Here is a 26,232-nt window from a genome sequence, read left to right as displayed (position 1 = left end):
TTCCGGGTTGGGGCGTTCCGTCCGGACCGGGACCGCCCGGCCAGCTGACCCCGACGGGGCCTCCGCCGCGAGGAAGTCCTCCATTAAGGTAACGGCCGCGGACACCGTCGTCGGCCTATGGCGTAGGACCCAGGATCTTCCCCTCGGCGGAAGTACATGGGCAAATTGTTCCAATACAATTTGTTCCATCAGCTCTTCTGGTGTCCGGCGTTCGGGCTGTAGCCACTTTTTGCAGGTCTCCCGTAGTTCCTGAGCCACCATCCTCGGCCGGGCCCCCGGGGAATAGGACAGACTCCTAAAGCGTTGTCGGTAGGTCTCGGGGCTCACGTCTAGTGCGTCCAGAATAGCGGCCTTCACTAAGTTGTAGTCCTGGGCCGCTTCCACCGACAGACCTCGGTAGATCGTCTGGGCAGTCCCCGCTAAGTATGGGGCCAGGATGGTGGCCCACTGTTCCTGGTTCCAGCCCGCGACGACAGCCACCCTCTCAAAGGTGACGAGAAAAGCCTCCGGATCATCCTCGGGCCCCATCTTCGTCAACCGAATTGGGGGGTTGGGTCGCGGGGCTCCTGCGGTGCCCCCGGGTAGGGGTTCCCCCGGTCGGGCTAGAGCCGCTGCAAGCTGCTGAACACATTTCTGCTGGAAGTCCTGGTGTTGGGTAACCAGGTCCGCAATCAGCTGCCGTTGTTGGACCCCCAGCTGCTCTACGAGTTGCTGCTGCTGCAGCTGGTGGGCGGCCTGGTGCTCCTGTTGGTGTCGCGCCTGGGCCGCCTGCTGTCGTTCCTGGCTCTCAGTGATGAGGGTCAGGAGCTGGGTTAGGTCCATCTCTCTTGCGGGAGATCTCTCTCCCGTCGCCCCCTTTTCACCGGTGTCTAGAGTTCGTGCCCACATTCTGGGCAAAAAGGTCCTCAGAGAAGGCACCACGTGTAATAGTCCGAGGTAGGGGCCGTGCCGTCTCAGGGGCCGTCGGGAGCCAGGCCGCCTCACCACACGGCCCTATCAGTCTCCGGGTTCTGAAGGGTTTTTGGGGTTCTGCCCCTCAAGCAGGGGTTAGAACAGAAGGCACACCGTTCCTGCTATGAGTCCCAGCCCTCCGTCAGGGCGGGACAGCAGACACTATGTCTAGGCTCCGGTCCTGGCAGCCGGAGCTGAGCAGTTACAGAGGCAGTAAGCCCCCAAGCCCTAGGTCAGGGCGGGGCAGCACACCAGAATCCAGGGAGCTCAGATCCCACTACAGGGCTGAGCAGCAGTCTACGTCTGTAAAACCCAAGCCCTAGCTCAGGGCGGGCCGCACACAGGAGGCAGGGCTCAGACCCTCAGGCAGGGCTGAGCAACAGTCTGAGTCTGTAAAGCCCAAGCCCTAGCTCAGGGCAGGCAGCACACAGGAGGCAGGGCTCAGACCCTCAGACAGGGGCTGAGCACACAAAGTCACTAGTTTAAGCCCCAGCCCTCAGTCAGAGCGGGGCAGCAAAACAGCAGTTCTAGCTCAGGTCCTTAAAGCAGGAGCTGAGCAGTAATCATAGTTCAGGGCTCAGGTCCTTAAAGCAGGAGCTGAGCAGTAATCATAGTTCAGGGCTCAGGTCCTTAAAGCAGGAGCTGAGCAGTAATCAAGTCAAGAAGCCCCAAGCCCTCAATCAGGGCGGGGCACCAAACACAGTAGTTCTAGGCTCAGTTCCTCACAGCAGGGGCTGAGCAACAATAAGAGTTCAGGGCACAGGTCTGTGCAGCAGGGGCTGAGCCAGCAAGAGTCAGTAAGTCCCAGCCCTAGGTCAGGGTGGGGCAACAAACAATAGTCCCAGGGGCTCAGGTCCTTGTCCCAGGGGCTGAGCCAGCAAGAGTCAGTAAGTCCCAGCCCTAGGTCAGGGTGGGGCAACAAACAATAGTTCAAGGCTCCGGTCCTGGTCTCAGGAGCAGAGCAGCGGCATCAGTCTCAGGAAGCTCAGGTAAGGGCAGGCTTCTCTGCCCGAGTGCTGGCAGGAGGGGGAGTCTGCCACCCGTGAGTGGGGTGGCAGGGGGGACACAGGCCCACCCACTCCACTGTGTCCCAGCCCGGGGCCCTAACAGCGGCGTGGATCCGCTACAGTCAGTGGGGATCCTGGCCGCAACACACTGACATGGGCACATCCGTGCCCTCAGCCGGACAGGGTTCGGCTACCCCCGGGCTGCATTCCATCTCCCCCTCCTCGGGTACCTGCTCGTCGCTGGGCTCGGCAGCGGGGTCCCACACCATGGGTTCCTCGGCGTGGTGAAGGCGGTCTAGGTCGGGCTGCTCCTCCGGACTCGGGTCAGGGGGCCGCTCGGGCCGCTCCTCGGGGTACCGGGCTCGGGGCAAGCTCGGCCAGTCCACCTCGGGGTACCTGGCTCGAGGGAGGCTCGGTCGGTCCGCGTCAGGATACCTGGCTCGAGGGAGGCTTGGTCCATCCACGTCCGGGTACCTGGCTCGGGGCAGGCTCGGTCCAGCAGGAGCCCGATCAGGAGCGTCTGTCCTCTCCGGCTGCTGGGCTCCAACTGAGTGCTGAGGCCGGGCTTTTATACTTCCTGTCCCGCCCCTTGACTTCCGGGGGGCGGGAACAGGTGGCAGTGGCTCCGCCCACTGAGGTGGCTGTTCCGGTTCCTCCCTCTCAGGGGCCGTCGGGAGCCAGGCCGCCTCACTACAGGGCGTCTCTAGCTTTTTTGCTGCCCCAAGCACGGCAGGCAGGCCGCCTTCGGTGGCTTGCCTGCAGGAGCTCCCCGGTTCCACGGATTTGGTGGCATGCCTGCGGGAGGTCCGCTAGTTCCGTGGCTTCAGCGTACCCACCGCCAAATTGCTGCCGAAACCGCGGGACCGGCAGACCTCCCCCAGGCAAGCCGCCGAAGGCTGCCTGACTGCCGCCCTCGCAGGGACCGGCAGGGCGCCCTCCGCGGCTTGCTGCCCCAGGCACGCGCTTGGAGCGCTTGTGCCTAGAGCCGCTGCTGGGCATAGGCAGGACATCAGCACCAACCCCAGAGCTCATGTGGTCCGTACGGGTCGGATCAAGTCACACTGCCAATGGGCTACCCAGCCTGGCTGTTGCTGCTGAGTAGCCAGAGGGGCCTGGATCTGCGTGGGAGACACCAAACAGCTCTGCTTCCTGTCTCTCCTTCCCTGTGAAGCACACGGGGGCCGTGGCGCTGCCCTCCGGAGCTGGGTGTCGCAGCCCTGTGCCGGCAGGAGCAAGCAGCGGGCGTTGGAGGGGGCTGCCCGGTCCCTCCAGCCAGGGCACAGTAACCTCTGCTCCCCCGGCGCCAATCCCAGTCTGAAATGGCCGTAGCAGCCCTGCCTACGGTCCCACATCTTGCTATGCAGCGCGGGGAGGGGAGGAGGCTCTGAGAACAGGGCTGCGGCCTGGCTCCCATCCTGGCCTAGGGCCCCCATGGCTGGAGGGGCAGTGGACCCCAGGGAGCCTCGCTTGGGGCAGCCTCAGCAACACCCCAGTGTCCCGGACGGTCACCCCGCAGCATGGCTGGGGACAGAGCCAACTGGGCGGGGGGCACTGCCTGTAGCTCTCACGCAGAGCGAGCTGGGGCGGCTGCGGGGTTCGGCTGCCGGGGCCCGGGGCAGAGCAGCTGGTGGCTGGTGATCGCAGGGCAGCATGTCCAGGCCTCCCGCTCCCTGGGACCCGTGTGAGTTGGCCACGGGCTCGGCCTGCGCAGCGGCACGAGTTCGGCTCAGCCTGGGCTGCCGGTCCCCTCCCCTGGCAGGAGGCAGCGCAGGGGGGAGTGGGAGGAGGAGGCAGAGGCAGGGACAAGCCGAGGAGAAGCCCACAGCTGGCGCTGGAGGAGCGTCCCTCCCGGCCGCCATGTTCCGCCACCACCCCCTGCGCTCCGCAACTGGGGCAGGGCTGCGCTACCAGCTCCTGCCTGAGGGGGCCTGGCTGCTGCCCGTGGGAAAGTGGCAGGGACACACTCCCCACTGAGCCAGCTCCCCCTGCCCTGCCCTGCCGCATAGCCCCGGCGGCACCTGGTTAGAGAACAAAGGGCGGTCAGGATCCAGTCGAGGACACTGCCTCAGGTTGGAGCTGGGGCCTCAGCATTATGCCGCCCCTGGTAATTTGTCGCCTCAAGCACCTGCTTGTTTTGCTGGTGCCTAGAGCCGCCCCTGGTTCCAACTCAGTGTGTCTGCCAGGTCACCTTGGGATTATTTCCTACCTGAGTTTATATAAAGCTAGGTGAACACTGCAGTGGAATATCTGCAACAGGAAGTTTTCCATGCTCTTCAACCTGATCTCCTCTGCTCTTCTGGCCCCTCCCCCATTTCACCTCCAGCAGTGCAGTCTCGGTGTGGTCAGTGCTGGAGCACTTCAGTGAGGTTCAGACTTGTCTGGATTGTGGGCTCCTCAGAGCAGGAAGGGTCTGGTACAAGGCTAAACCTACTGACGGCCCATAACTCACTACTGTTGGCTAGGCATCTGGCAACTCTGGTATGCTTTGCTTTCTATTCAAATTATTTTGGGCTGAGCGCATCTCTCTACCTGACTGGGGAGTGCATCTCATTGCTGGACCTGCAGCAGGATGCACCATAGTCACTGGCATCCTGGGCTACAACCAAACAAAACTTTGTCCACCTGTGGCTTCACTGTCATATCCTTGCCGTTGCTGGGTGGGAGAGCCCCTCCTGATGAAATAGAGAGACTGCATCCAACATGCTGACCATCCTCCTTTGCAAATGGGAGATGGGATCTGGGGAGAGAGGGTACCGAAAATACTCAAGAGAAGGACAGAGAAACCCATGGGAAGAGCCTGAAAGTGGGTACAGATGAAGAATTAATTGCTTCTGAGAGAGAAGGGGACAAATGCCAGAAAAGTCAAGCTCCAGGGATCAGAACGAGATTTGCTGCTGCAGCGTGAGACACATCCAGAGAATCTGTTGTTATGCATACTTCCACCTTTTCATGTTCTCTGTATGTATAAAAATCTCCTGTCTGTGTGTTCCATTCTATGCATCCGAAGAAGTGAGCTGTAGCTCACGAAAGCTCATGCTAAAATAAATTTGTTAGTCTTTAAGGTGCCACAAGTACTCCTATTCTTTTTGCGGATACAGACTAACATGGCTGCTACTCTGAATCCAGAGAATCGTGCCCTTTGGGAGGGAGAATCCACTGTGAAACTTCTTTATTTTTGGCATTTGGGGCTTCATTAAACATTTTCCCCCTTAATTTAAATGACAGTTTTCCGAGGGAAATCTGATATTTTTCATCTCAATAAAATGTGAACCTGAGTTGGACAAATAGTGATTCTTGTGTGAAGGGAATTCTTGCCCTGTTTATGGGATGATAGCAAGCATGCAGCAGCTCCATGTTTGAGGCTTGCAGCAGCTAACCAGGATTCAAACCTCATAAGGTTCAAGGTTATTCCAAATGGAGAATCCATGACTGTTGAGCAAGTCCTAATGCAGCACAAATTTGCTTCCCTCTTTGGATTTATTTTGCCTCCAGGTTTCAAAGTTTTATTGGCTTGTTTTATTATTAAACTATACACTTTTTTAATCATTGCAAATAACCTGCCATTGTTTTCCTGTCATGAGGGCTGTGAATGCATTCACACTCCGCGTAGCATGAGAGGGTGGGACTTCTGACTTCTCTCTCTCCCAAGTGGGAGGAAAGCTCAGTATTCCGTCATCTTCATGCTGCTTCTGCCTCTTCCTGTTGCAGATATTCCAGTGATCCCGGACTTGGAGGAAGTACAGGAAGAAGATCTCGCCATGCAAGTGGCAGCTCCACCCAGGTAACAGCACAGCCACATGATCACAAGTCTAGAGTCACTGCCCACTGCTGCGGATCAGCGGTGAGAAATGGCTGCTGAAATTAAATCCTGCATTACCTTGTATTCTGCAGAGATCAGTGGTTGTCCCATTCAGTAAGATTTGATGCCATGCATTATGATAGTGAGTCTCCAGGATAGTAAGGTTCCATTGTGTTGTTTCCAAATACAAAGAGAAAGTAATTACAGCATATTCTATATACATACAAAAAGAACATGATTGAGCTTGCAAAGTGAAACCTTCAAAAATTAGGAAATGACCAATTTAAGGTTGCCTGTGCAACATTAACACTGCCTTTTTGATTGCACACTCTTTACTTACATGATCATAAATTGTTTACCCCCAGATGATGTCTGCCTCATTCAAGTGCCTAGTTAATTTGTATAGTGCAAATCCTATTGGTTAAAAGTGCTAGTCAAACTAGTTCTGGATATATCTCAAAGGTGACTAGCAAAGGGAAAAATAAAATGAAAAAAAAATGGTTAATCTTAGAATTATCAGGGAAGGGCAAGTCTGCTCTTTCCTGTTTTGCTGGAGTGAGTTCTTGGATCATATGGATTGGGAGCTTTTGTGGCCCTTAACTGTAGAGAAAGGGTGCCTGAATCCTGAACAAAAATGTCTTTTCTCCCAAATGTTTATTGGGCATTGAGATTAAATAGCTGTTATCAAAAACAAATTAAAAACTCTTTTAACAGTTTGACTAAAAGTCACTTTGTTTCTCAATCAGATTTTACTTCATTGTTTTCTATCATGATATGATCCTATCAGTTCTCTGAACATCCATGGAGTCTTTGGATATGTTACTAGCTTTCTCCCATAACTATGACTTTAAAGCAGCCATGAAAACTCAGAGACCCCAGTATGCTGGAAGCTGCATGGTAGGACTGGTTAGGAGCCAGGAGGTGGAACAATCAGACAGCTTTTCTCCAATTTTTGCTGTTAGGCTTCCTACAAATACAGCTTCTACTGCTTACAGGATGGTAGGTTTTGGGGCTTCCCTCACATTCATGGTACATTAAATAATATTCCATGTCTAAATCATTGTTCTATCTGGTATAGAAACAGCACTCAAGAGGCTTGTGCCCAGATTCCTCTCCACCCATGTATTTCTTTTCTCTTGGACACATGGACACTCAAGCTGGATGCTCCCAGACTCCCATTCATGTGCCACTGCTCCCTAGAGAAGCATGAGCTGTTCCCACACTTAGCTAGTTTTGTTTCTTGCCCCTCCCTCTTGCAGTATCCAGGTGAACAGAGTGCTGACGTTCCGTGACCTGGACAATGACCTCATGAAGTATGCTGCCTTCCAAACCCTGGTGAGTGGGTGCCCTTATGTAGTGGCCAGCATAACCCCCTCTGCACCTCCCTCATGTCGTCCTCCAGAAAAACAGATACTTGGGTCCAGCTGATACCTAACACAACCCCTGTCTCCCCAACGTTTCAAGGACTTGTTCCTCATTTGTTATGGGGCCCGAATGTATATGGGAACACTAAGTCAACAGTGCCCATTGCTCTGGTGGGGCCTCTGACACTGGATATAAAAGTCTCCCTGGCACCGTTGCTTGGCATCCACTTGGAAATCTTATTCCAATGGCCATTTATTTACATAGAACATTCTTGAGTTTTCCCTCAAGTTTTCTGTTGGTCCAATAAAAGATATTGCTTCACCCACCTTGTCTCTCTAACATCCTGCGACCAACACGGCTCCAGCAACACTACATATATTCCTAGAACACATTTCCTACCCATGTTTTACCATGCTCTGCCCCTTTCCCTGGTCCTGGGACACACACAGCACTGCTCTTTCCCCTGGCATCCAGCACTGCTCCTTCTCCCTCAGCCAGGGTCATCCATGGTGCTGCCCTTTCTTGTGGTGCCTGAGGCACATGCAACCCTTTCTCCCCGGTGTCTGGGCTGCTGGCTCTGGGTATAGGAGTTCTTCATGCTGCTGTAGCCCAAAGAGCCATTTTCAAGCAGGAAGGAAGTTTCCAAAGCTGTTCCTGAGAGGCACAAACCCAAATGGTGACAGGCCATGATTTCCTGTCTCCTTGGGGACTGCCATATTGCCAACCCTAAGAATTCAAAATCATGAGTCAGAACCCCAAAATCATGATTTTTTTTAATTGACATTGGTTTTGGTCTGGCTGCTGGTTTTTGAGCTCCCACTTCTTGCCCCACACTGTTTGTGTGACACAGATGCAAAATGTGTACACACAGAAGTGCAAGCCCTGACTCCCTTGTGCATCTGCTGGGCAATACTCCCTTCTCGTCCCCTCCATCTACACTCACTGGTTCACACAGCCCCTTCCCTGTGTCCCAGCAGCCTCCCCTGGCTGGCGCCTGTAGCTGGCACCTGTCTCCAGTCAGCAGCAGAGGGAGCTTCCCCAGACTCTTAATTTAATTTAACTCTCCTGGGCTGCAGTGGAGGGTGGTGGGAGGTAGGTAGGTTTTTTTTTTCTGGGCTCTGCCCCACTCAGAGCTCACGGGATCCCAGGGAGGTGCAGGCAGCTTCTATGGGATGGCTGCAGGCCAGCTCCCTATAGAGGCGGAAGCACTTCAAAGCGCTGCCGCGGCAGCGCTTTGAAGCGCTAAGTGTAGTCAAAGTGCCAGTGCTGGGAGAGAGCTCTCCCAGCGCTGTCCGTACTCCACCTCCCTGTGGGGAATAACGTACAGCGCTGGGAGCCGCGCTCCCAGCGCTGGGGCTTTGACCACACTGGTGCTTTGCAGCGCCGCAATTTGCAGCGTGGAGAGGGTGTGTTTTCACACCCTGCTGCAGCGCTGCAAATTTGCAAGTGTAGCCATGGCCCAAGTAAAATTCCTGCACCCCCAATTCAGCCAGAAATCACAGCAGTTGCGATTGCACTGTGAGTGTTGCAACTCTCACGTACTCCTTCCCCTCCCTCTGAGCTGCCCACATCCAGTCACCACCTGCTAATCCTGTCCCATAAGAAGCCATTGGTCCCCAAAGAGGCAAGAATGCAGCTGTGTCACCAGCAACATCCTGTTCCTGGCTAAGGGGTGGGGTGCCTTTTCTCTGTGCCTGGTCTGTTGGAGTACGTCTGTGACCTGCTTTGTGTTCACAGGATGGAGAGATTGACCTGAAGCTTCTCACCAAGGTTCTGGCCCCAGAACAGGAAGTACGAGAGGTGAGCCTGTCCTGAGGCAGAAACTAGTAGAGCTGCTCGCATGGACCTGCAAGTCCCTCAGTCAGGCTGTACATGATACCCATGGCCTTATTAACGGAGGGGACGGGGAACGGGATAGACTTGTCTCAGTTGGATAAAGTCTGAAGGGATTTGGATTTCAGAGGCTTTTGGGGCCCAGAATGTGATACATTTAGGGTACCAGAGCTTGTGGCGCTGCTTCCAACTGGGCCCTCCCTTGCAAAGGAATTATTGGGAACTGTCTCTGACCGGGGACTGGGGCTCCTGACACACGCACCGTTCTAATGAATTCTGCCTCTAAGAGCCACCTCCAGCTCCATTGAGGGGCAAAGGCAGACAGGGGAGTTTCTGCAGGTTAGGACAGAGCTGAATTGGCAGAGTTGTGTAGGGGTGGAGATTTCACAGATCCTCCCTGCACTGTGCCTGGTTCAATCTATAACTTGCTATTTTGGTGAATTTTAAAAACACAACTCGATCTGTCAAAATCTATAAATTGTGGCAGGGATTCAAACTGCCTTTTTCTTGGGATTTCTAGTGCTCCTAATGGAATCTAGGGCCCTGCCCTAATTCCCCCTCTGTGCACAGAGTGGTAGCTCTCTGAGCCTGTTACAGCTTCTCTCTAGGGCTGCTCGCCTGGCCATTTAGTAGCATTCAGAGACCTGTAGCAATTCAGTATTTTTCTTTCTTTCCTCGTGGTAGGAGGATGTCTGCTGGGACTGGGACCATCTCTACATGGAGGTGTCTTCAGAACTCGTGACTGAATGGGACGTGGGACAGTCAGAGAGAGATGAGCCCTTGGGTCAGCCCAAGAATATCTGAGCTCTAGCCAGCTCAGCACACAGGCTCAGACAGCTGCAAATAAAACCAAAAACAACTAGTGCTTTTTAAATCAACTCTTGTATTTGAGAAAATATTCCAGATCTGAAAGTAAAGGAGGTTGGAACACGATACCTGGGAGTGAAGCCCACTTTCCTATTTTGTAACAAGGATATTTATTTGTTCTCAAAATGCCACACTGAATAATTTCAAATACAAAAAAGTATTTGTTTAAACAATCGCTTCCATTTCACTAGCTCTTCATCCCAAGATGTTTTACAGGTTACTGCAGGGATCTTGTCCGCTGCTGCTGCAGTGCACCCAGTTCTGGGGTGGAAACATGGCAGCTGTTTAACAGCCACACTGCACAACAGGGTAGGACAGGAAATGAAGAAGAACATGGCTTCCTATTGAGGCTGCAAAGGGAGTTTAGGTTGAATTTGCCCAGGACACTGAGGTTACCATCCTTCTCTCACAACAGATGCCACAAGTGGTCCAGACCGCAGTTTTCTATCCCATCCAGAGGTAATACCTCCAGCAACCCACTGTCCTATAGCCCTGTGCTTGGAATAATAGCTCTTTGAGTCAGAGGGAAGAGAACCACCTACTAAACTGTCAGCATTACTTCTTGCAGCACCTGCTTTTTTCCCCTGTGGTCTCCCAAAGCTAACCCTGCTTAGCTTGTCAACACAGAGGAATGCATAGCCCAAGCTGAGATGGTTTAAGGTGATAGGTAGCTTGTAAAGAAAATGCTGTTTATACCACACATGTGAATGTATCACAGCAGCAGTCCTGGCACTTACACCCTGCTCGGGGTTTCTTTAGTACCTGGCATCCCTCTTTCATTGCTACCTAGAAAAATCCATTTAGCTATTTTTAATGCATCCACCCCTATAATATCAGTGGTCATTGTTTGCAGGGATCTAGTTACCCTCTAGAGCTTTGTGCTGCTGGAGCTTTTGACTGTGATCTCTCCCATGTGGAGCAAGTGTAAACACTCTTCGGTGTGGGTGCAGATGGCTGGGGGAGGACGATGCTGCTGGCTTTGTTAGGCTTTGTGCTTGGTTAGTATATCTTCATTGTGCTCTGTTCTTACTGCTGTGCTAAGAGCACAACAGGTCCAGTTACCCCTCTGAATGCAGCACAAGCTAAATCATAATACCAGGGCCCATTGAGAGATGATGCTGAAGGCAAAAGAGGAGCAGGATTGATCCCTGCACCATGGCCTTAGGGGTGAAGGACATGGTATCGTCTTGGACAATGATGCTACTGCACCATGGGCTTGGGGTGGGAACAGCAGAATGGCTGATTCCTGAAAAACGAAGCTGGGATAAATGCTTCGCTGGGCAAAGTGTCTTTTTCCAGTTCTCTGTGGTGGTTGCAATAAAATGGATCCTCAGAAACCTTGGGGCTGCAAAACTCTTCATGTGCGTAATTGGAGAGACCCCCATACACATCCTGATGATGATTCCAGTGAGTAGAGGAGCCACTGGGCTTTAGAAGACTGAAGTATTCACCTACATAGAAATTGCTCCCCTTGCACTGCTGGCACACACACAACTGCAATATCCACCCACCCTCAGGCTTTGAGGCCAGCTTCCAGAATCTCTGGGCTTTTGACCATGGGCAACACAGGTGACCTTACTGTGAAAGCAACAGTGAGTAGAAAAGAGAGCTGCTTATGGTTGTGAAGATGAGCAGTGCCCTTGCCCCCTCTCACAGACTCACTCAAACTCAGGGAGATGTTAATTTTTTAATCAAGAAGTCCCCCAAATCACTGAGAAATTGGGGTAGGGGAAGGAAGGGAGATTGGGAGTGCCTATATGCACACAACAGGCAAATGTTTGGAGGATGAGGCCAAACTCTTTGCTGGAGTGGAGAAGCCTGTTTTATATGAGCTGTTCCTCACCGAGACTTCCCAGCTGTACCACCTTCTCTCTCTGTCTTTCAATGAGGTCCACACAGGCTCATTGGCCAGAGAGAACACAGGGTGCTTCCCACATCCCACTGGAAAACTTTGCATTAAAATTCAGCAAAACAAAGCAGCTCGGAAGACCAGATATACACCTTGGAAGGTGAAGGGGGAAGACCTGCCTCCCTCCCCCAGAGATCTACACACAGAGAAGAGTTTCTTTCCTTTTAATTATAAGCTGTAGGACTTACTGGTGTTGGGATCCTCTCTCCTGTCCATGTAAGATCAGACTCTAGTGTACACCACTCCTCTGGTGAGCTGATAGCCCACTGCTGCTATCTGCCAACCCTGGATCCCAGCATCTCTGAAACCTGAAGGACATGTATCTATACCTCAGCCCTGGGAATGAAAGGGGAAGGTTCTGTAGCCTCCAGAATGGACTCAACGCAGGCCTCCCAGTGCCCTCCATGGAGGCATGTGTCTCTGCAACATGCAGGCTGCTGTACTCCCCTAAGTTGTCCCCCTGTGTCTCCAACCCTAAACTGCTATTGCACAAAAACAACCCAAATTGAAAGAGAAAAATGATGAAAGGGGGGAGGGGAGAACAAGCACTGCAAGGGAGTGGACATGCTGTGGTGCTGATACCTTCCACAGCTGGAAGACTGGGCCTCAGATCTTCAGACACTGTCAGAAAGAACTCTGGGTCTCTCCTCCTAGCAGTTTGTTGTCCACATCACAAAACTACTCCACAGTTTGTGATGGTTGGAGTAGCTAAAATTGCCCCAAGACTAGGGCACATAGGCAGGAAGAACTGTGAATCTGAATTACGTGGTTGCGTGGGGTGAAGCTAGGCCTGCAATATTAGGGTATTATGCTTTGGGGGGAGGCACCAACATCACAAGGACCCGCAAGGATTTCTGGGGATTTTGTGCTTCTGCCATATGCAAGGGCTTGAAGCAACTGCCCAGCAGGCACAGGTCTGGGTTGCTTGGTAAAGAGGTTTTTCCCGCTCTTGCTCCCTCCCACCACAGGGGGGCACTCTCCTGACTTCAGAGTGAGAGACAGAAAGTTGCACCCAAAGCCGCATCCCTCGTGTGGTTCCCATGTTGAGTGACTCAGGACAAGCCTTTCATTTTGCTGACTATGTTGTTCCTGTGTAATATGGACCCTGCGCTCACTTGGTGCAGGCCTCATTTTAGGTGTGGGGGAAGGCACATCTCCCTCCCAGGCTGAAGGCCGGGTGGGAGAGCCAGTGCTGTGTTTTTTCCTCATAATGTTCAGCCTCTAGTACTCAGTGAGGGCGGCGGTGCAGACAAATCTTGCCTTGAGGTTGCTTTGCTCTTTCTGGGCTGGCAGCATCCTGCCTGCCAGTTCAACTCAGACCATAAAAAGGGGGAGCCCAGCTGGGCTGTGAGGCGCTGACAGGCCTCCAGAGATGAGCCAGGCCTGAGAAATTTCAGGTGGGGAGGAGAGGAGCTGGGTAGACACTGGCTAAAGGGGGACCTTGGGAGGAAGCATTGGGGGGCTCTGGAGGGGAGAATGGGTGGTCTGGGTAAGGAGGTTTGGGAACAGCAGGAAAAGAAAAGGCCCCTCTGGAAGGGGGGAGGAGGGGATGCGGAGGAGACTCAGGGCATTTCAAAGAAGGTTAGAGGAAGGGAGTCTTTGAGGGGGGAGTTTCTGAAGGGTCTGGAGAGGGTCCGGGGAGACTGGGTTACCTGGGTCAGGGAGAGAGTGAGGCAGGACTGGGCTGGGGATGAGGGCAGCTGGAGAGAGCCTGGAGAAGGGAAAGGCAGGCCAGAAGCGAGGTGGGGGAAGTTTGGAGGCCAGGTGGGAAAGCCAGGGATGGGAGGAGGGTCAAGTGGGAGAGAGATGGGAGTTTGGAGGACAGGGAGGGTCTCACGGGAGAGGTAGGAAAGAAGGGGAGGGAGGAGCGTGTGAAGGGAAAGAATGAAGGGGTTTACGGGAAGGGAGCAGAGAGAGGTTTGGAGGCAGAGTGGAGAATTCAGAAGTGTGCTGTGGCCACTTTATGCCAGCAGAGCTGTGTGCACCAGCCTGAAGTTGGCCCTGAGGAATTCCCTCAGGAGAGGGAGCCTCCCTGGGAGGTACAGAGCTGTCTGCCCCCTCACCAGAGCCTCTAACACAGGCATTCTGGAGTTAGAGGGGTGTGGCCAGGGCCATCCTATGCCCCGGCTAGTCCCTGGCTGCTGACTGGCCCATAGGAGTTCTGGATAGCTGGGTACAGTTTTACTGTACAGCATGTTTGAAAAGTCATAGATTCACATCTCTCAAGGCAAGAAGAGACAACCGTGATCATTGACCGCCTGTGTAATACAGGCCTGCTGGAGCCCAGTGATGGGTGGTTGAGCTAGAGCATGTCTTGTACAATGTACAAAGACTCCTTGTGTTGGAGAACCTACCACATCCTTAGGTAAGTTATTCCAATGGTTAATTATCCACAGTGTTACTAATTTTTGCTTCATTTCACGTTTGAATTTTTCTAGCTTCAACCTCCGACCATTGGGTCTTGTTATGCCTTTGTCTGTCTGAGTAAAAGCATGTCCAATATCCTCTCCCTGGTTTAGATATTTATACAGTATAGGCTGTGATCAAGTTGTCCTTCTACCTTTCTTCAGTGAGCCAAATAGATTGAGCCCTGTTTTCATACCCCTCTGATTCCCTTCCAGAGTTGGGACAGGGAGCGGGGATTGTCTGACCGCAGTCCTTCAGTCAGCATGTTGTTCATGTCTTTCACAATCCTATTTTGGTTGCATTGCAACACCTGAAATGTGACTGAGAACTGCTGTTTCTCCTTTCACAGGGGCGGTGCTGTCATAGGATAAACTGCTCATTACTGTATTAGACAAGTGGAAACAATGCAGTGTGTTTGCAGGCCAGGGCTGGCCAGTTCTTGGCTGGACTGGAATGTACCCAGGTATGCTGGCTGGGACAGAGCTTCATTGTGAGCTCTGATTTGTAAAACGCTCTGTGGAAAGTATCTACCCGTGTTGAAAAGTCCGGAGCAAAATGTACTTTGTAACTGATCTGGGTGACACCATAGTTCAGCCCCAGGTGATTTCTATTTCCACTAGGGTTGAGGCCACTTCTCAGAAGCATCGGCCCAACCTACACCAGTGAGATAGAATCAGTGCCATGGATTGATACTTAACTGAGGACACTGCAGTTGTCCTGGTAGAATAGAGCAATAATAGTTCTCTGCATTCTTCTAGCAGCTTCCCTCCAAGGAACTCAACAACTTCATGCACATGGATGAATACAGTTGCCCAACTTTCTCAGGAGGTAGGACAGTATTCCTATCCCCATTTTACAAATGAAGAAACTGAGGCACGGAAAGGAGAAATGATGTGCCCAAGGTCACACAATGACACAGTGGCAAAATTGGGATTAGAACCCAGGGTCCCTAGCTCTGAGATGGAGACTGCACACCCTCTCAGAGCTGAGAATTGAATCCAGAAGTGTTGAGTCCCAGTCCCTTATTTGACCCTAGAGATTACAGTTCTAATGCAGTGGTCTGACACGGCTGGTGTCCTGATCACTACTTGTTCTTTTCTGCTTGACTGGAGAAGAGCTGAACAGCTGTCAAAGTGTATCATAAAGAGCTAGGTTAACATACTGAGCCAGTTATTGGTGCCTCATTCTACCTGGTTTTACTGGGAGTCTGCCCAGGTGTAAGGATCTATCCACACATATCCAGTTGCAGGATCAGAATCCAATAGACTATACAGAGGAAATGGTGAGACTGACTGTAGACAAAGTGATTCAAATGCACAAGAAAAACTGAATTGTAATTTCTTCCACTTCTAGGGATCTTAGGTGTCACTTGTAACAGTAGCAGGTACAATATTTGTAGGTGGAAATTGGCCATTTGAATAGATTATAATTTGTCATTGAGGAGGACCTGGTGGTAGAGACCACACATGCGGTGCCATAAAATAAATAACCTTGATAATTAAAGCTGAAAATTAGGCATTAAAGTAGATTACCCAGAAACTTTTCATACAGAAGTCTATTTGCCAGCTAGGAGCCTCTTAAAGGGACTCTGCCCAGCTGCTTTATTAAATGAGACAAAGTGACGGCGGGAGGAAGGGGAAAGCTGCTATGTTAATCAGTTGGAAAGGTACTGCTGTTCCTGTCGCTGGAGTGTCTCAGGGAAAGCGGAATTAATTCATCACATATGCTCTAAGCATCTGCTGCAGTGACCTGGAGTGGTGGGATCACAGAAAGAGGGAGTAAGAGCCAAAGCTCAGCATTCCCCCACTATTCCCTCGTCCTCACTCAGGCCTGTATTCACCTCCTGCACAATGACTGCCTATGAGAGAGGGAGGCACTTCCACTCTCACTGAGTTGCATGGTACCATACAGCACAGCATGTATTCTGTGAGAGGTGGGTGAGTATGTTACAGGGAGCGGGGTTGAGTATTTCCCTCCCTGAAGGAGATTAAAATGCTCCAGGGGAAAAATAGCGTTAAAATAAGAAAGGAAGCTCTCCCCAAACAAGTCCAACCCCCTGGACTCCCACAGAACAAGTCCCTCAGCTCTCTTGCCTGCACTGCTGGTAGACATCAGATTCTGTGGCTTCTTGCCCCACCTCCCTCATTTGTCACCACCGTTGAATATCTCCCCAACAAGAGGACAGGTTTGCAGCTAGGAGCTGTTTCCTTCCACCAACCCAGGGGGGGCCCCCAGGGAGTCTCTCCCCTGCACTCCTACTGTGTTTGCTCCTTGGGAAAACAGAGCATGGAGATGCCTGAGTGTGTCTCAGCACTACATATGCTGCCTAAATCCAGCCTTTTCCTTCTCTGAAAATTGGTTCCCTCAAAGCAATTCTATCCTTCCCATCTTGCTTCCTCTTCCCCCATAAGATACACTGGGGCCCAAGGGCCCTATCCAGCCCTGGCTTAAATGGGTGCAACTCATTGATTCCAGAAAGTATTGCTGGACTGTATTGGGCATGTGTCTCTGTATGCACTCTACTCTGTTGGACTGTGCCTTCCTTGGAATGAGGGGTTCAGGCTGTGAGGCTACCTGTCTGCTGTTTCTGGCCATGACCTGAAAACCATCTCTACATCGGCTTCTCCTTCTTGGGTCATGCCATTTTACCCCTTTGTACAGACATATGGAAAACAGGACATCTTTCCACCAGGCTGGGAGTGTTGCTAGGAGTAGCTTCTGCTGAGGAGAATGCCAGTAGCATTTGGTGGGTCTAGTGGCCTGGGGATGGGGCAAAGTGGAGGTTATTTCACAGTAATTTCTACCTTCCCTCCCTTATTATTGTTTTATTTAACATGTTTGTTGGGGAACTTAAGAGCCAACCAAGAATGGGGTCTCATTGTGCTAGGCGCTGCACAAACATGGAGCCCTGAAGAGCTAAAACTCTAAATAGACAAGACAGACTGCAGGTGGGGGAAGGAGCAGAACACAAGGAGAGCGAACTATAGGATGGCAAAACATGGCATGTTCGTTCCACAATGTTTGTATTTGGGGAAGGGGGTTATATAAGAGTGGGTAAGCTGGAAGGGAGGCAAGAGGGAGAGGCCCGGGGGGGGGGCAGGAAGGGGAGGGATGGAATGAACCAGAGGTGAACAGACTGAGGGAAACAGACAGGGAAAGGGAGGGTTGGGGCAAAGAGCCAATGAGCACAGAGCAGAGAAAATCCACTCCGAACTGTGGACAGGTCTCCAAATATCCGGAAGTCCCTGCCTTGGCTGCTTCTCCCCCTACCCACTACAGTTTCTGGTTGGCTCCTCTTTGCAGTTTTCTCCCAAGCCCAGAAGGGGGGAGGCACTACCTGGGTCCTACTGCCCCCAGAGTGTGTGGGGGAGTTTCCCCTACATGGTTCTGTGTCCAGGAGGATGCTGGGGGGAGGGGTGGTCCTGGCTGGGCCCCATTTTACTCCTTCCTCCAGTGTAGCAGTCCCTGCTTTGGCTGCTTCTGCCCAGCTAGCCCTACCCTGAAACCAGAGCATCCTGAGAGTCAGCATGTGCCATCTCCACTCACTTGTGTTCCTCACAAGGTGTTGGCCTCTAAGTCTCCACCCTGGGGCTCTAACTCTGCTGTGCCAGGCTGGCCACAAGGCAGGTATCCCAGCTACAGCTGCCCCACATGTTTCATTCACAGAATGAAGCTGCATGCAGGCTGTGTTCCCTGTTCTGCTGGTGTCAAGAACAGTCCTTCCAGGAAGTATGGGCCCTGGTGACTCCAGTTCCACTGATCATGACATTTCTTTCCTATTTTACAAACATTTTAATATAAACATTAAAAATAAATAGTTGACACCCAGACCCTCACCCTATGTCCCTTTGGCCAGAGGTTGCTAGTACATAGCCAAGTTGGAGTCTTGTCTTTACCAGAGACTCAGATGGTTACATAGTCTTTGAGATCATTTGGTCTACTCAACTGACACTGACCTACCTCTGTCTCGCTGCTATCTGTCTCCGAGTCTGGCAAACTGTCTCTCTGTGGAGCTTCCTGCCTCCCTGTGAAGTTAGGCATTGGATAGTTCTCTGTTTCTCCATTCTGAGTGCTGTGTCTGCTGGCTTGTGACTCTTATTCCTTTGAATCACTTGCCCTTCTTGCATCATCATCTCATATTACCTGGGTGCCACTGCTCCCCTCATGACTCCTTTAGTCCATTTCTGTGGGTGTCTCTCTACAGGCTGGATCCTCACAGAAGAGCCTGTCTCCAGGGCCAGTGGGTCCATGGCTGACTTGTGCCTGCTTTCTCTGATTGGGGCCATCTCCATCCTTCCAGCTGGAATAGATTTCCCATCATCGGCAGCAGGGTTTTAGTCTTTTGTACCATCAGTGCCTGCTCTGGATTGTTCTGGCATCCCTGTGATGAGGTATTCCTGTGTGCCAAAAATGCTAACAAGAAGAAAAAGAAGAAAAAGCCATGTATAACAGTCTTACCTGTTTCCACAGCTGATTCCACCTTACCATTACTCTGTGGTATGCTGGGGAGTAGGTGTGATGGTCAAATTGCCATTTGCATGCAAATTCCTTGAATTCTTCCAAGGCAAATTGGGGTCTGTTGTTGGTGAATACAGTGCCTGGAATGCCATATCTCACAAAGTGGGCCTTCAGTTTGCCAATCACTCATTTACTTTTTGTATCAGACAGGGGATCAACTTTCCAAAAATTTGAGTAATAGTCCATAATGATCAAGTACTGCTTTTCACTGAAGGAAAATAATTCCACTCCCACCTTTTCTCATGGTTGGAGTGGACAGCTCATGTGGTACCTGTGTCTCTTTCTGCTGGCAATTATCATATAACCCCAGCATCACACCTTTCTCTCAAGGAGTGCAGTTGTGTATTCTTTAGTGGCCAGTAAACACACCCTTGAGCCCATCTAAGACAGCTGTGAATGCCCAGGTGTGAGGCATGTATTTTTCACATGGCATCCTTATGTAATGAGGTGGGGACAACAGCTCTCTGTCCTTGAAATATGATTCCATCCTGCACACTCAGCTCATCTTTAATTTGAAAATGGCTCTGCTCCTATTAGCACTTGGCTTTTGTATCCTTACCACCCTGCTAGTATCATTCACTTGACTCCTCTGTACTTGGATGTCTTTTTCCTTAGTCTCTTTGATTTCCATCAGCTTTGCTGTTGTAACTGGGAGATAGTGCAGCATGTTAATGGATTCAGTGTCCTGATCCCCTTCCTCCAACTTGCTGATGCTGGGTATATATGCCTGGCTCATGGTGTCAGCTAGCACCAGTAATTGTCCTGGACAATATCTGGTCTCTACCTGGTAATAATATATGGAGATATACCTATCCTATAGAACTGGAACAGACCCCAAAGGGTCATTGAGTCCAGCCCCCTGCCTTCACTAGCAGGACCAAGTACTGATTTTGCCCCAGATCCTTAAATGGCCCCCTCAAGGATTGAGCTCATAACCCTGGGTTTAGCAAGCCAATGCTCAAACCACTGAGCTATCCCTCCCCCCATGATGGAGGTGCATCAACATGCTCTGCAATTGCTTTGGAGCACTAAAAAGGGGCTTTGCCATGATTGGCTCTAAGGATTTATGGTCTGAGTGTGCTATTACTGGGTGTCTTTAGGTGTACTGATGGAATCACTCTACTGCAAATACCATGTCCGGAAGCATTCTTTCTATTTGGGTGTACTCCTGTTCAGTCTCTAACAGGGCTCTACTGGTATAAGCAATAATTGCTCCTAGTTTTCTCTGATGCATCATGCTGGAGTGCCAGTGGTTATCCTGGCTGGTAGTCTTGAGGACAGAGGCAACAGTTATTATTTGTTTCAGCACGTCAAATGCTTAGTGTTGGGATCTTGCTCCATCCCATTCAACATCCTGCCATGTAAGCTGACGTATAGGCAGGTGTGGACAGAACTTGGACAGAAAATGTATCATTCTTATGAAGTGCTGTACCCCTTTCACATCCACTGGAACTGGCTTCTCTCTGACTGCCTTGGTCTTGTTGGGATCTGCTTTCAGTCCCTATGCTATGAACAGAGATACAGTGTATGTCACTTCACGCTGTTTAAGTCATTTTTTTCTGGATTGAGGTTTATGTTCTTGGTCCTGCATTGCTATAGAAGAGATTGTAGTTTTCTCATGTTCTCATTCAGCTTCTGTATCATTACTTCCTTCACCTACAATGAAGATATTATCTTTAATTATTTTCACCCCAGGCAGTCCTTCCAGCACTTGGGTGGGTCTTCTCTGGAACCCCTCTGGTGGTGGGCTCATGCCCATCAGCATGTACAGCCATCTGTGGTGACCAAATGGTGTTGCAAAGATTGTCAACATGCTGGACTCTTTATCAAGGGTTATATGGAAAACCTATTCCTCACATCACACACCATTAAAATTCTGGCTTTGGAAGGTTCTAGCAAGATGTCATCTAACGTGGGCAGTGGATAGTGACATCTTTTCAATGCCTGGTTCAGTGGCATTGGGTGTGTACAGATGTGTAATGTGCCTGATGGCTTCTTTACCACCACCATGCTTCCTACCCACGCTGTACTGGCCTCTACAGGTGCTACGAAACCCCTGCTCTGCAGACGTTCAAGCTCTTTGCATACTGGATTATGTAGTGCCACTGGAATTTTCCTTTGTAGTAAGCACACAAGTTCCATTATGGGGCCTACATCCAGTTGCAGTTTTCCTTTGAGGCACCCATCCCCTTTGAAAACATCCCCATACATTTTTTAAATTATCTCCTTTGTTCATGGGACTCCCCCTTTTGCTTCTTGCACTGCAGCTATAAAATTCGTATGCTGCGCCCTGGTAGGATCCATCAAGTACAATTCCATTACAAGAGGCCCCATTATCCAGCTGAAATCAGACAGGGCATATCCCTATTAACATTGTTGCATGAATGAAGCTTGGTACTGTCCCTTTGCTGTTCCAACAGCTTGAACCTGATAGGCTCTTAGACTCCAGCAGAGAGTGATCATGTCGTCACTGCTGTCTGATGTGCCATGCGCCTCTTGTACAAGTCTGATGGAATCTTTCTGAGACTTTCCTCTGCTCTGTTGTGCCACTGCCTCTTAAAACTTTCTCTTGAGATTTCCACTGCACGTCCCACGTGTAAGCATCTGTCTAATGTGAGATCACCTTCCTGGAGCAGCTGCTCTTGCAGGTGGTGATACCAAGTGCTGCAGACTATCCTGTCCCAAATCAGGGAGTCTATCAAGTCCCCACAATTGCATGTAGCAGCCAGTGTGTGTAAGGCTGTTGCACTTCAGAGAATTCACAGATCCCATTGCTCCCACCCTGCTGAAGAGTGAAGCTGAATGCAGGTTACGTTCAACAAGTGGAAATCCTGTACACTGCTCTGTCCATGTGGATGAGTTGTTTCAGCCTAACTCCTCTTGTTCCACTGGTGTGCCATCAATAACAATCCCTCCAGGGAACATAGATCCTCTAACTTCAGTCCCACTAGTCATGATACACAAGTGGTTTCTTGTGATGTGGTGAATCCCAGCTCCTTAATACGGGATCTGAATGACTCTCCCATGATTTTGGCCTGAGTGGAAACTGATTGGGTAATTGCTGGGGAGTGGGTTTGTGTTTAAGTTCTGAATTGAACAGTGATTCTGAAACAGGAACTGGGATGGCTGGAGTTCAAATGGTCTGATATTAACTGGAGTGACTGCAAGGAGCAGAGATTAGCTATTTAAAGGGTCTTGCAAACATTAACTTACTACTCTTCACAACACCCCTAGGTCAGTATCATTATCCCATTTTACAGATAGGGAAGTAAGGTACACAGAAAGAAAGGGTCTTGCATACAGAGGAGGAGCCAGTGTCAGAACCCAGTAGTTCTGGGCTCCCAGCCCAGTGCTCAGCACAATGCTCAGACCCTTCTTTCATTGCTTCCTGATATTTACAACTAATCTTTTTTTCCTCTCAATTTTCTTCCCTTCCTCCCAGTTATGCCCTAGAGCTTAAATGAAGGCTCTGGGGAAAGGGGAAACTGGAATACCAGGAGGGAGGAGAAAGGCCAGAGAAGAAGCCACCAATGGAGTGTATGTGACAACTTGGGCAGGAGTAGAGTTCCACCTTTCTTTTATTAACACTGCAGCCCCTGGCTAAAACCAACCTCTGAGAAGAGTGCCAAAGGAGAAATGGATGATTTATCCCAGGGCAAGTCTTCAAGTGAATGCAAAGAGCCACAAGAGACCGCCAGTCATCTAAAGACTGGAGCTCCCTGTATATCTCTAATCAGCACCCTCATGGTATGAGGGAGAGAGAGATACTATCATTGTAGAATATGTGTCACTAGAGGCATTCTAGCATCCCCATAAATAAAGCACCTACTCTTTGAGTTATGCCACCAGTGTCTCAAAACCAGGAACTAGCGTCTAACCCCAGTCTCCCTTCTCCAGACAACCCATCCACCCCTCTAGGTGTATGACATTTATGCTGATGCAGGCCTCTACCCTTCATGCTGTGTGACTTGTGGTCATGTTCTGATTCATTCATGAACCCTATGTGACTCAGAAGTTCAGAGCTCTTGAGTCCATTAATTTCTCTACTGAGGTCAGTGTGTGAGGTGAAACCCTCTCTTTCTTTCTCTTAGTCCCCTGATTTTTCTTGACTTCCCTGCCAGCCAGTCCTGCATTAGACCTCTCTAGTGTTGGAAGAACACAGCGCTACAGGCCCCATTATCAGGCTCCATCTTCTGTCACTTTCAGGACCACTTCATTATCCCTTGATTATCCCTCTTCTCCTGCTTATCATTATTAATAATCGCTCTGGATTGGCTGGAGTGCTGACAGCTGCCCCTTGTCTATTCTTTCTGTCTATTTTAATCCTGCCTGCTTATCTGGAATAAACCTGATCCTTTTTTTTTAATTAAAGAAATCTGGTCAGCCCACTTTCCTCCCCATTCCGAGATAGGACTGATCATGTCTTCTGATATGCAGGGAGCAGGCAAAGAGGCAAATTACTGTGAGGAACAGTATTTTGCACAGCCTGTAGATACAGAACATCATAATGGGCACCAGGAGAGGTTAGGCTATGTGTGTGAGCAAGAGAATCCCATTTTAGTACAGTCACAGGAGCCTGCAGATGTGTGACTATTTACCCACCAGCATGAGTTGTCAACAGAAATGAAGCCAGGACCTTTAGTACAGGACTTCTAATGATTGGAGTTTACAGTACCCTAGTGTTACTGAGAGATTCAAGTTACAGGTTTCCAAAGCCTTCATGGTGGCTCTCTTACATCCCTGTCACTTAATAGCTGTCACACACTTCAGCACTGACATTCCTTCTGCCTCTTAAAGTGGCCATTACCCTAAATGGGAGTTCACTTGAGTAAAAATATTTGTTTTGTCTCAACTGCCGGGTCACTGTAATGATGGTGTGTGTATGACCTGGAGAGAGATTGCTGTGCTAAATCATACACTTTGGGCAAAACCATAAAACCAAATCTGTATTTGGATAAATCTGTAAAGTGACGAGTGGGGACTGAAGCTCATAAATGATGTTAAGAAGGATTCTGTAACATAGCAAAATGTGCTGAAATGAAGAGGGTGGGGTTTGGCCATAACAGGAGGTAGTATTCAGCATTTGTGGTAAATAATACAAATTCTTTGGTCTCCAGATCTGCTTAAATGACATCAATTTCAGACACACAAGTTGTAATGTGGAATTTAGTGCATATATACACCACTGACCTCTGCTATGGAGCAAGGCAGAAGCTGCTCAAATACATAAGGCCATATCTTCCTCTTGTGGCTGGAGTTCCACAAAAGATATAGCAGAGATCACCTTTAGCTCAAGTGTTGGGATTTCAGAGCTGCACTAGCAGAGCAAAAGGGGTTGATTGGTTCCTGCTGTCACTTGTGTGCAGTTTAACCGAGGACTAGTGATAGACGTAGGTTTGCAGCTGGGATGTGTTCGTACAAACACATTTGCTAAGAGAAGCACTGTAATACAAACCCCTGTGTGCATTTTAGATGATCCCAGAAGAAGTGTGATTTCATAAAAATCACAGACTCTAATCCTGAGCTATGATAGGCCTGCCCTTGCTCCCATGTGAACTTTCCTGCTATTTACAGAGAATCTCACCCCCCTTCTCCTCAGCCCAGCCTTGTGAAATGAGTACCAAACCCAGGCAATTTTTGTACTTGGTGTAACAGCATAGCTGGCCCATTAAATGAAATGGGATTCAGCTTTCCTGTTCCAGTCCAATTTCTCCTAGTTGGGCCAATTAAGAGGGCAGGGCAGCAGCTGGGGAGCCATAAGAGGCCTAGTGAGAGCACTCCAGAGAGTCAGAGCAGACTGTTCTAGTCAGGAAGGGCTGGAGATGATAGCTACTACAGCCAGAGGATGGTTCCTGGGAGAACAAGCTGTCCCTAAGCTAGAACTAGAGGGCTGAAGGCAGGCATGGGAGTTGTCAGCTGGCTCTAAGCAGGGGAGCTGGAGTTAAGGGCTAGAGGGTTGAAGGAAGGGAAAACAGTGGAAGGGCTCACCTGCTGCTATCTCCACACTGGAGAGCTGGACCCAGGGGAGCTGTAAGAGACCGAGGGATGCTCCCTGGCAAGAATGCTCCCAGGAGAGAAGCTGTGGGAATTCCTTCCCTCTGGGAAGGGCTGTGGGGGCTGTCCTGCCAGAAGGATAGTGGATGACTGACAAAGTGTTGGTGTGGTGAAGACATAGTATGAGACCCAGATGATATGTGATTTATTTTTAAGGACTATTTGTATTGGGTTGATAGGGATTATGATGTGGGACTTCTGCACTATATCAACCAGAAGATGAGCTTTCATGGGGTTCTGGGGACTTAGAGAAAATGAGGCAAAGGGCCACTTGCCGGCCTGACCTGAAGCCACAGGGAGGAAGCTGCTTGTTTATACTTGGTCATGGATAAAAGGTAGTGAATGGCTATTTTTTAATCTTGAACAAAATATTTGAAAGATTAGAAATGATAAAGCTAGCCAAGCTGAAGCCCTAATAACTGGCCAGATCTCTTATTTTCATGACCCTGGTCCTTCAGCGAAAAAACTAACCTGATTCTGATCCAGCCAGGGAAAATCTTCAGGACAGTTTTTGGCACTGAAATGACTAGGGAATGCAGGTTTTTGAATTATAAACCACAGTGAGACACTTTTAACAAACCAAAGAGTTGTAGCTCTAGCCCCAGCTCCAGGATGAAGTAGGGTTGTAATCATGACCCTGCTCAGCAAGCTGCCACAAAACCACACTGGGAAATCCCCAAAGAATTGGGTACAAGTTAAATAGCCTTAAAAGTGCTCAGAGATCCATAACCAAATGGAAGTTAAGCACATGGAGCTCTTTGGGTGTTGTGTTTCAGCCTGTGTGCACATGGCTTTATGTGAGGGTGGTGAACTATTTACTTCCTTCAGTGAGAGAGAATTTGAGCCTTAAAATTCTCCCAACCTTTTGTGAGGTAAATCAGGATTATTTCCATTGTGCAGAGGAGGAACTGATGCACAGATTTATCCAGTTAAACTGTCAAAGCCAGGAATTGAACCCAAATCTTGCGAGTCCCCGTCCCACTGTCTTAATCACATTAGCTAGTTACTAAAATAACTAAATCCAGGTGTGTAGGCTGGTGTATGTACACTTCTACCTTGATATAACGCTGTCCTTGGGAGCCAAAAAATCTTACTGCATTATAGGTGAAACCGTGTTATATTGAACTTGCTTTGATCCACCGGAGTGTGCAGCCCTGCCCCCCTCCCCCGAGTACTGCTTTACCGTGTTATATCCAAATTTGTGTTATATCGGGTGGCGTTATATCGAGGTAGCAGTGTATTTATGTATTTTGACTTCTAACCAAGTGCCTACCACAGGCTCTATGCTGCTTTTACCATTTGTAAAATATACAAAATAAAATTAACAATCTCAGTACAATACACACTTCAGAGTAATAACACAGTGCCCTGCTCATGCATTGCCTGAATACTGATATTCACTTGCCATGATGATAAACCATAATGACTTCATGCAGAAACAGCCTCTTGTCCTTGGCCTGCTCCCTCTCCAAACACCCTCCCCCATTTTGCAGTGTGCCCAGTATTTACCAATCCAAGATCTG

At 50.0% G+C, this 26,232-nt stretch overlaps 2 protein-coding genes across 4 annotated transcripts in view; both read left to right on the top strand.

Moving 5' to 3' along the window:
• Positions 1–11,120, top strand: part of IFT43 (intraflagellar transport 43) — a 61,607-nt gene extending 50,487 nt beyond the window's left edge. Inside the window, exons 7-10 of one of the 2 annotated variants that reach the window (XM_045013840.1) lie at positions 5,667–5,739; positions 7,017–7,092; positions 8,860–8,922; positions 9,640–11,120. In XM_045013840.1, coding sequence (XP_044869775.1) covers positions 5,667–5,739; positions 7,017–7,092; positions 8,860–8,922; positions 9,640–9,759 — 332 coding nt within the window. In that variant the 3' untranslated portion in view covers positions 9,760–11,120. The remainder of the gene's footprint in view (positions 1–5,666; positions 5,740–7,016; positions 7,093–8,859; positions 8,923–9,639) is intronic. The other variant, XM_045013839.1, reaches the window with a different exon arrangement.
• A 2,828-nt stretch (positions 11,121–13,948) lies between these two features.
• Positions 13,949–26,232, top strand: part of GPATCH2L (G-patch domain containing 2 like) — a 99,114-nt gene continuing 86,830 nt past the window's right edge. For both annotated transcript variants that reach the window (XM_045014310.1, XM_045014312.1), the window contains exon 1: positions 13,949–14,096. The gene's annotated coding sequence lies outside the window, so the exon portion shown is untranslated. The remainder of the gene's footprint in view (positions 14,097–26,232) is intronic.

Source organism: Mauremys mutica, chromosome 4 (assembly GCF_020497125.1).
Source record: "Mauremys mutica isolate MM-2020 ecotype Southern chromosome 4, ASM2049712v1, whole genome shotgun sequence".
NCBI classification, from domain to species: domain Eukaryota; kingdom Metazoa; phylum Chordata; order Testudines; family Geoemydidae; genus Mauremys; species Mauremys mutica.
The sequence above is the reverse complement of the archived record's forward strand: the minus strand, read 5'-3'. Positions and strand labels throughout refer to the sequence as shown.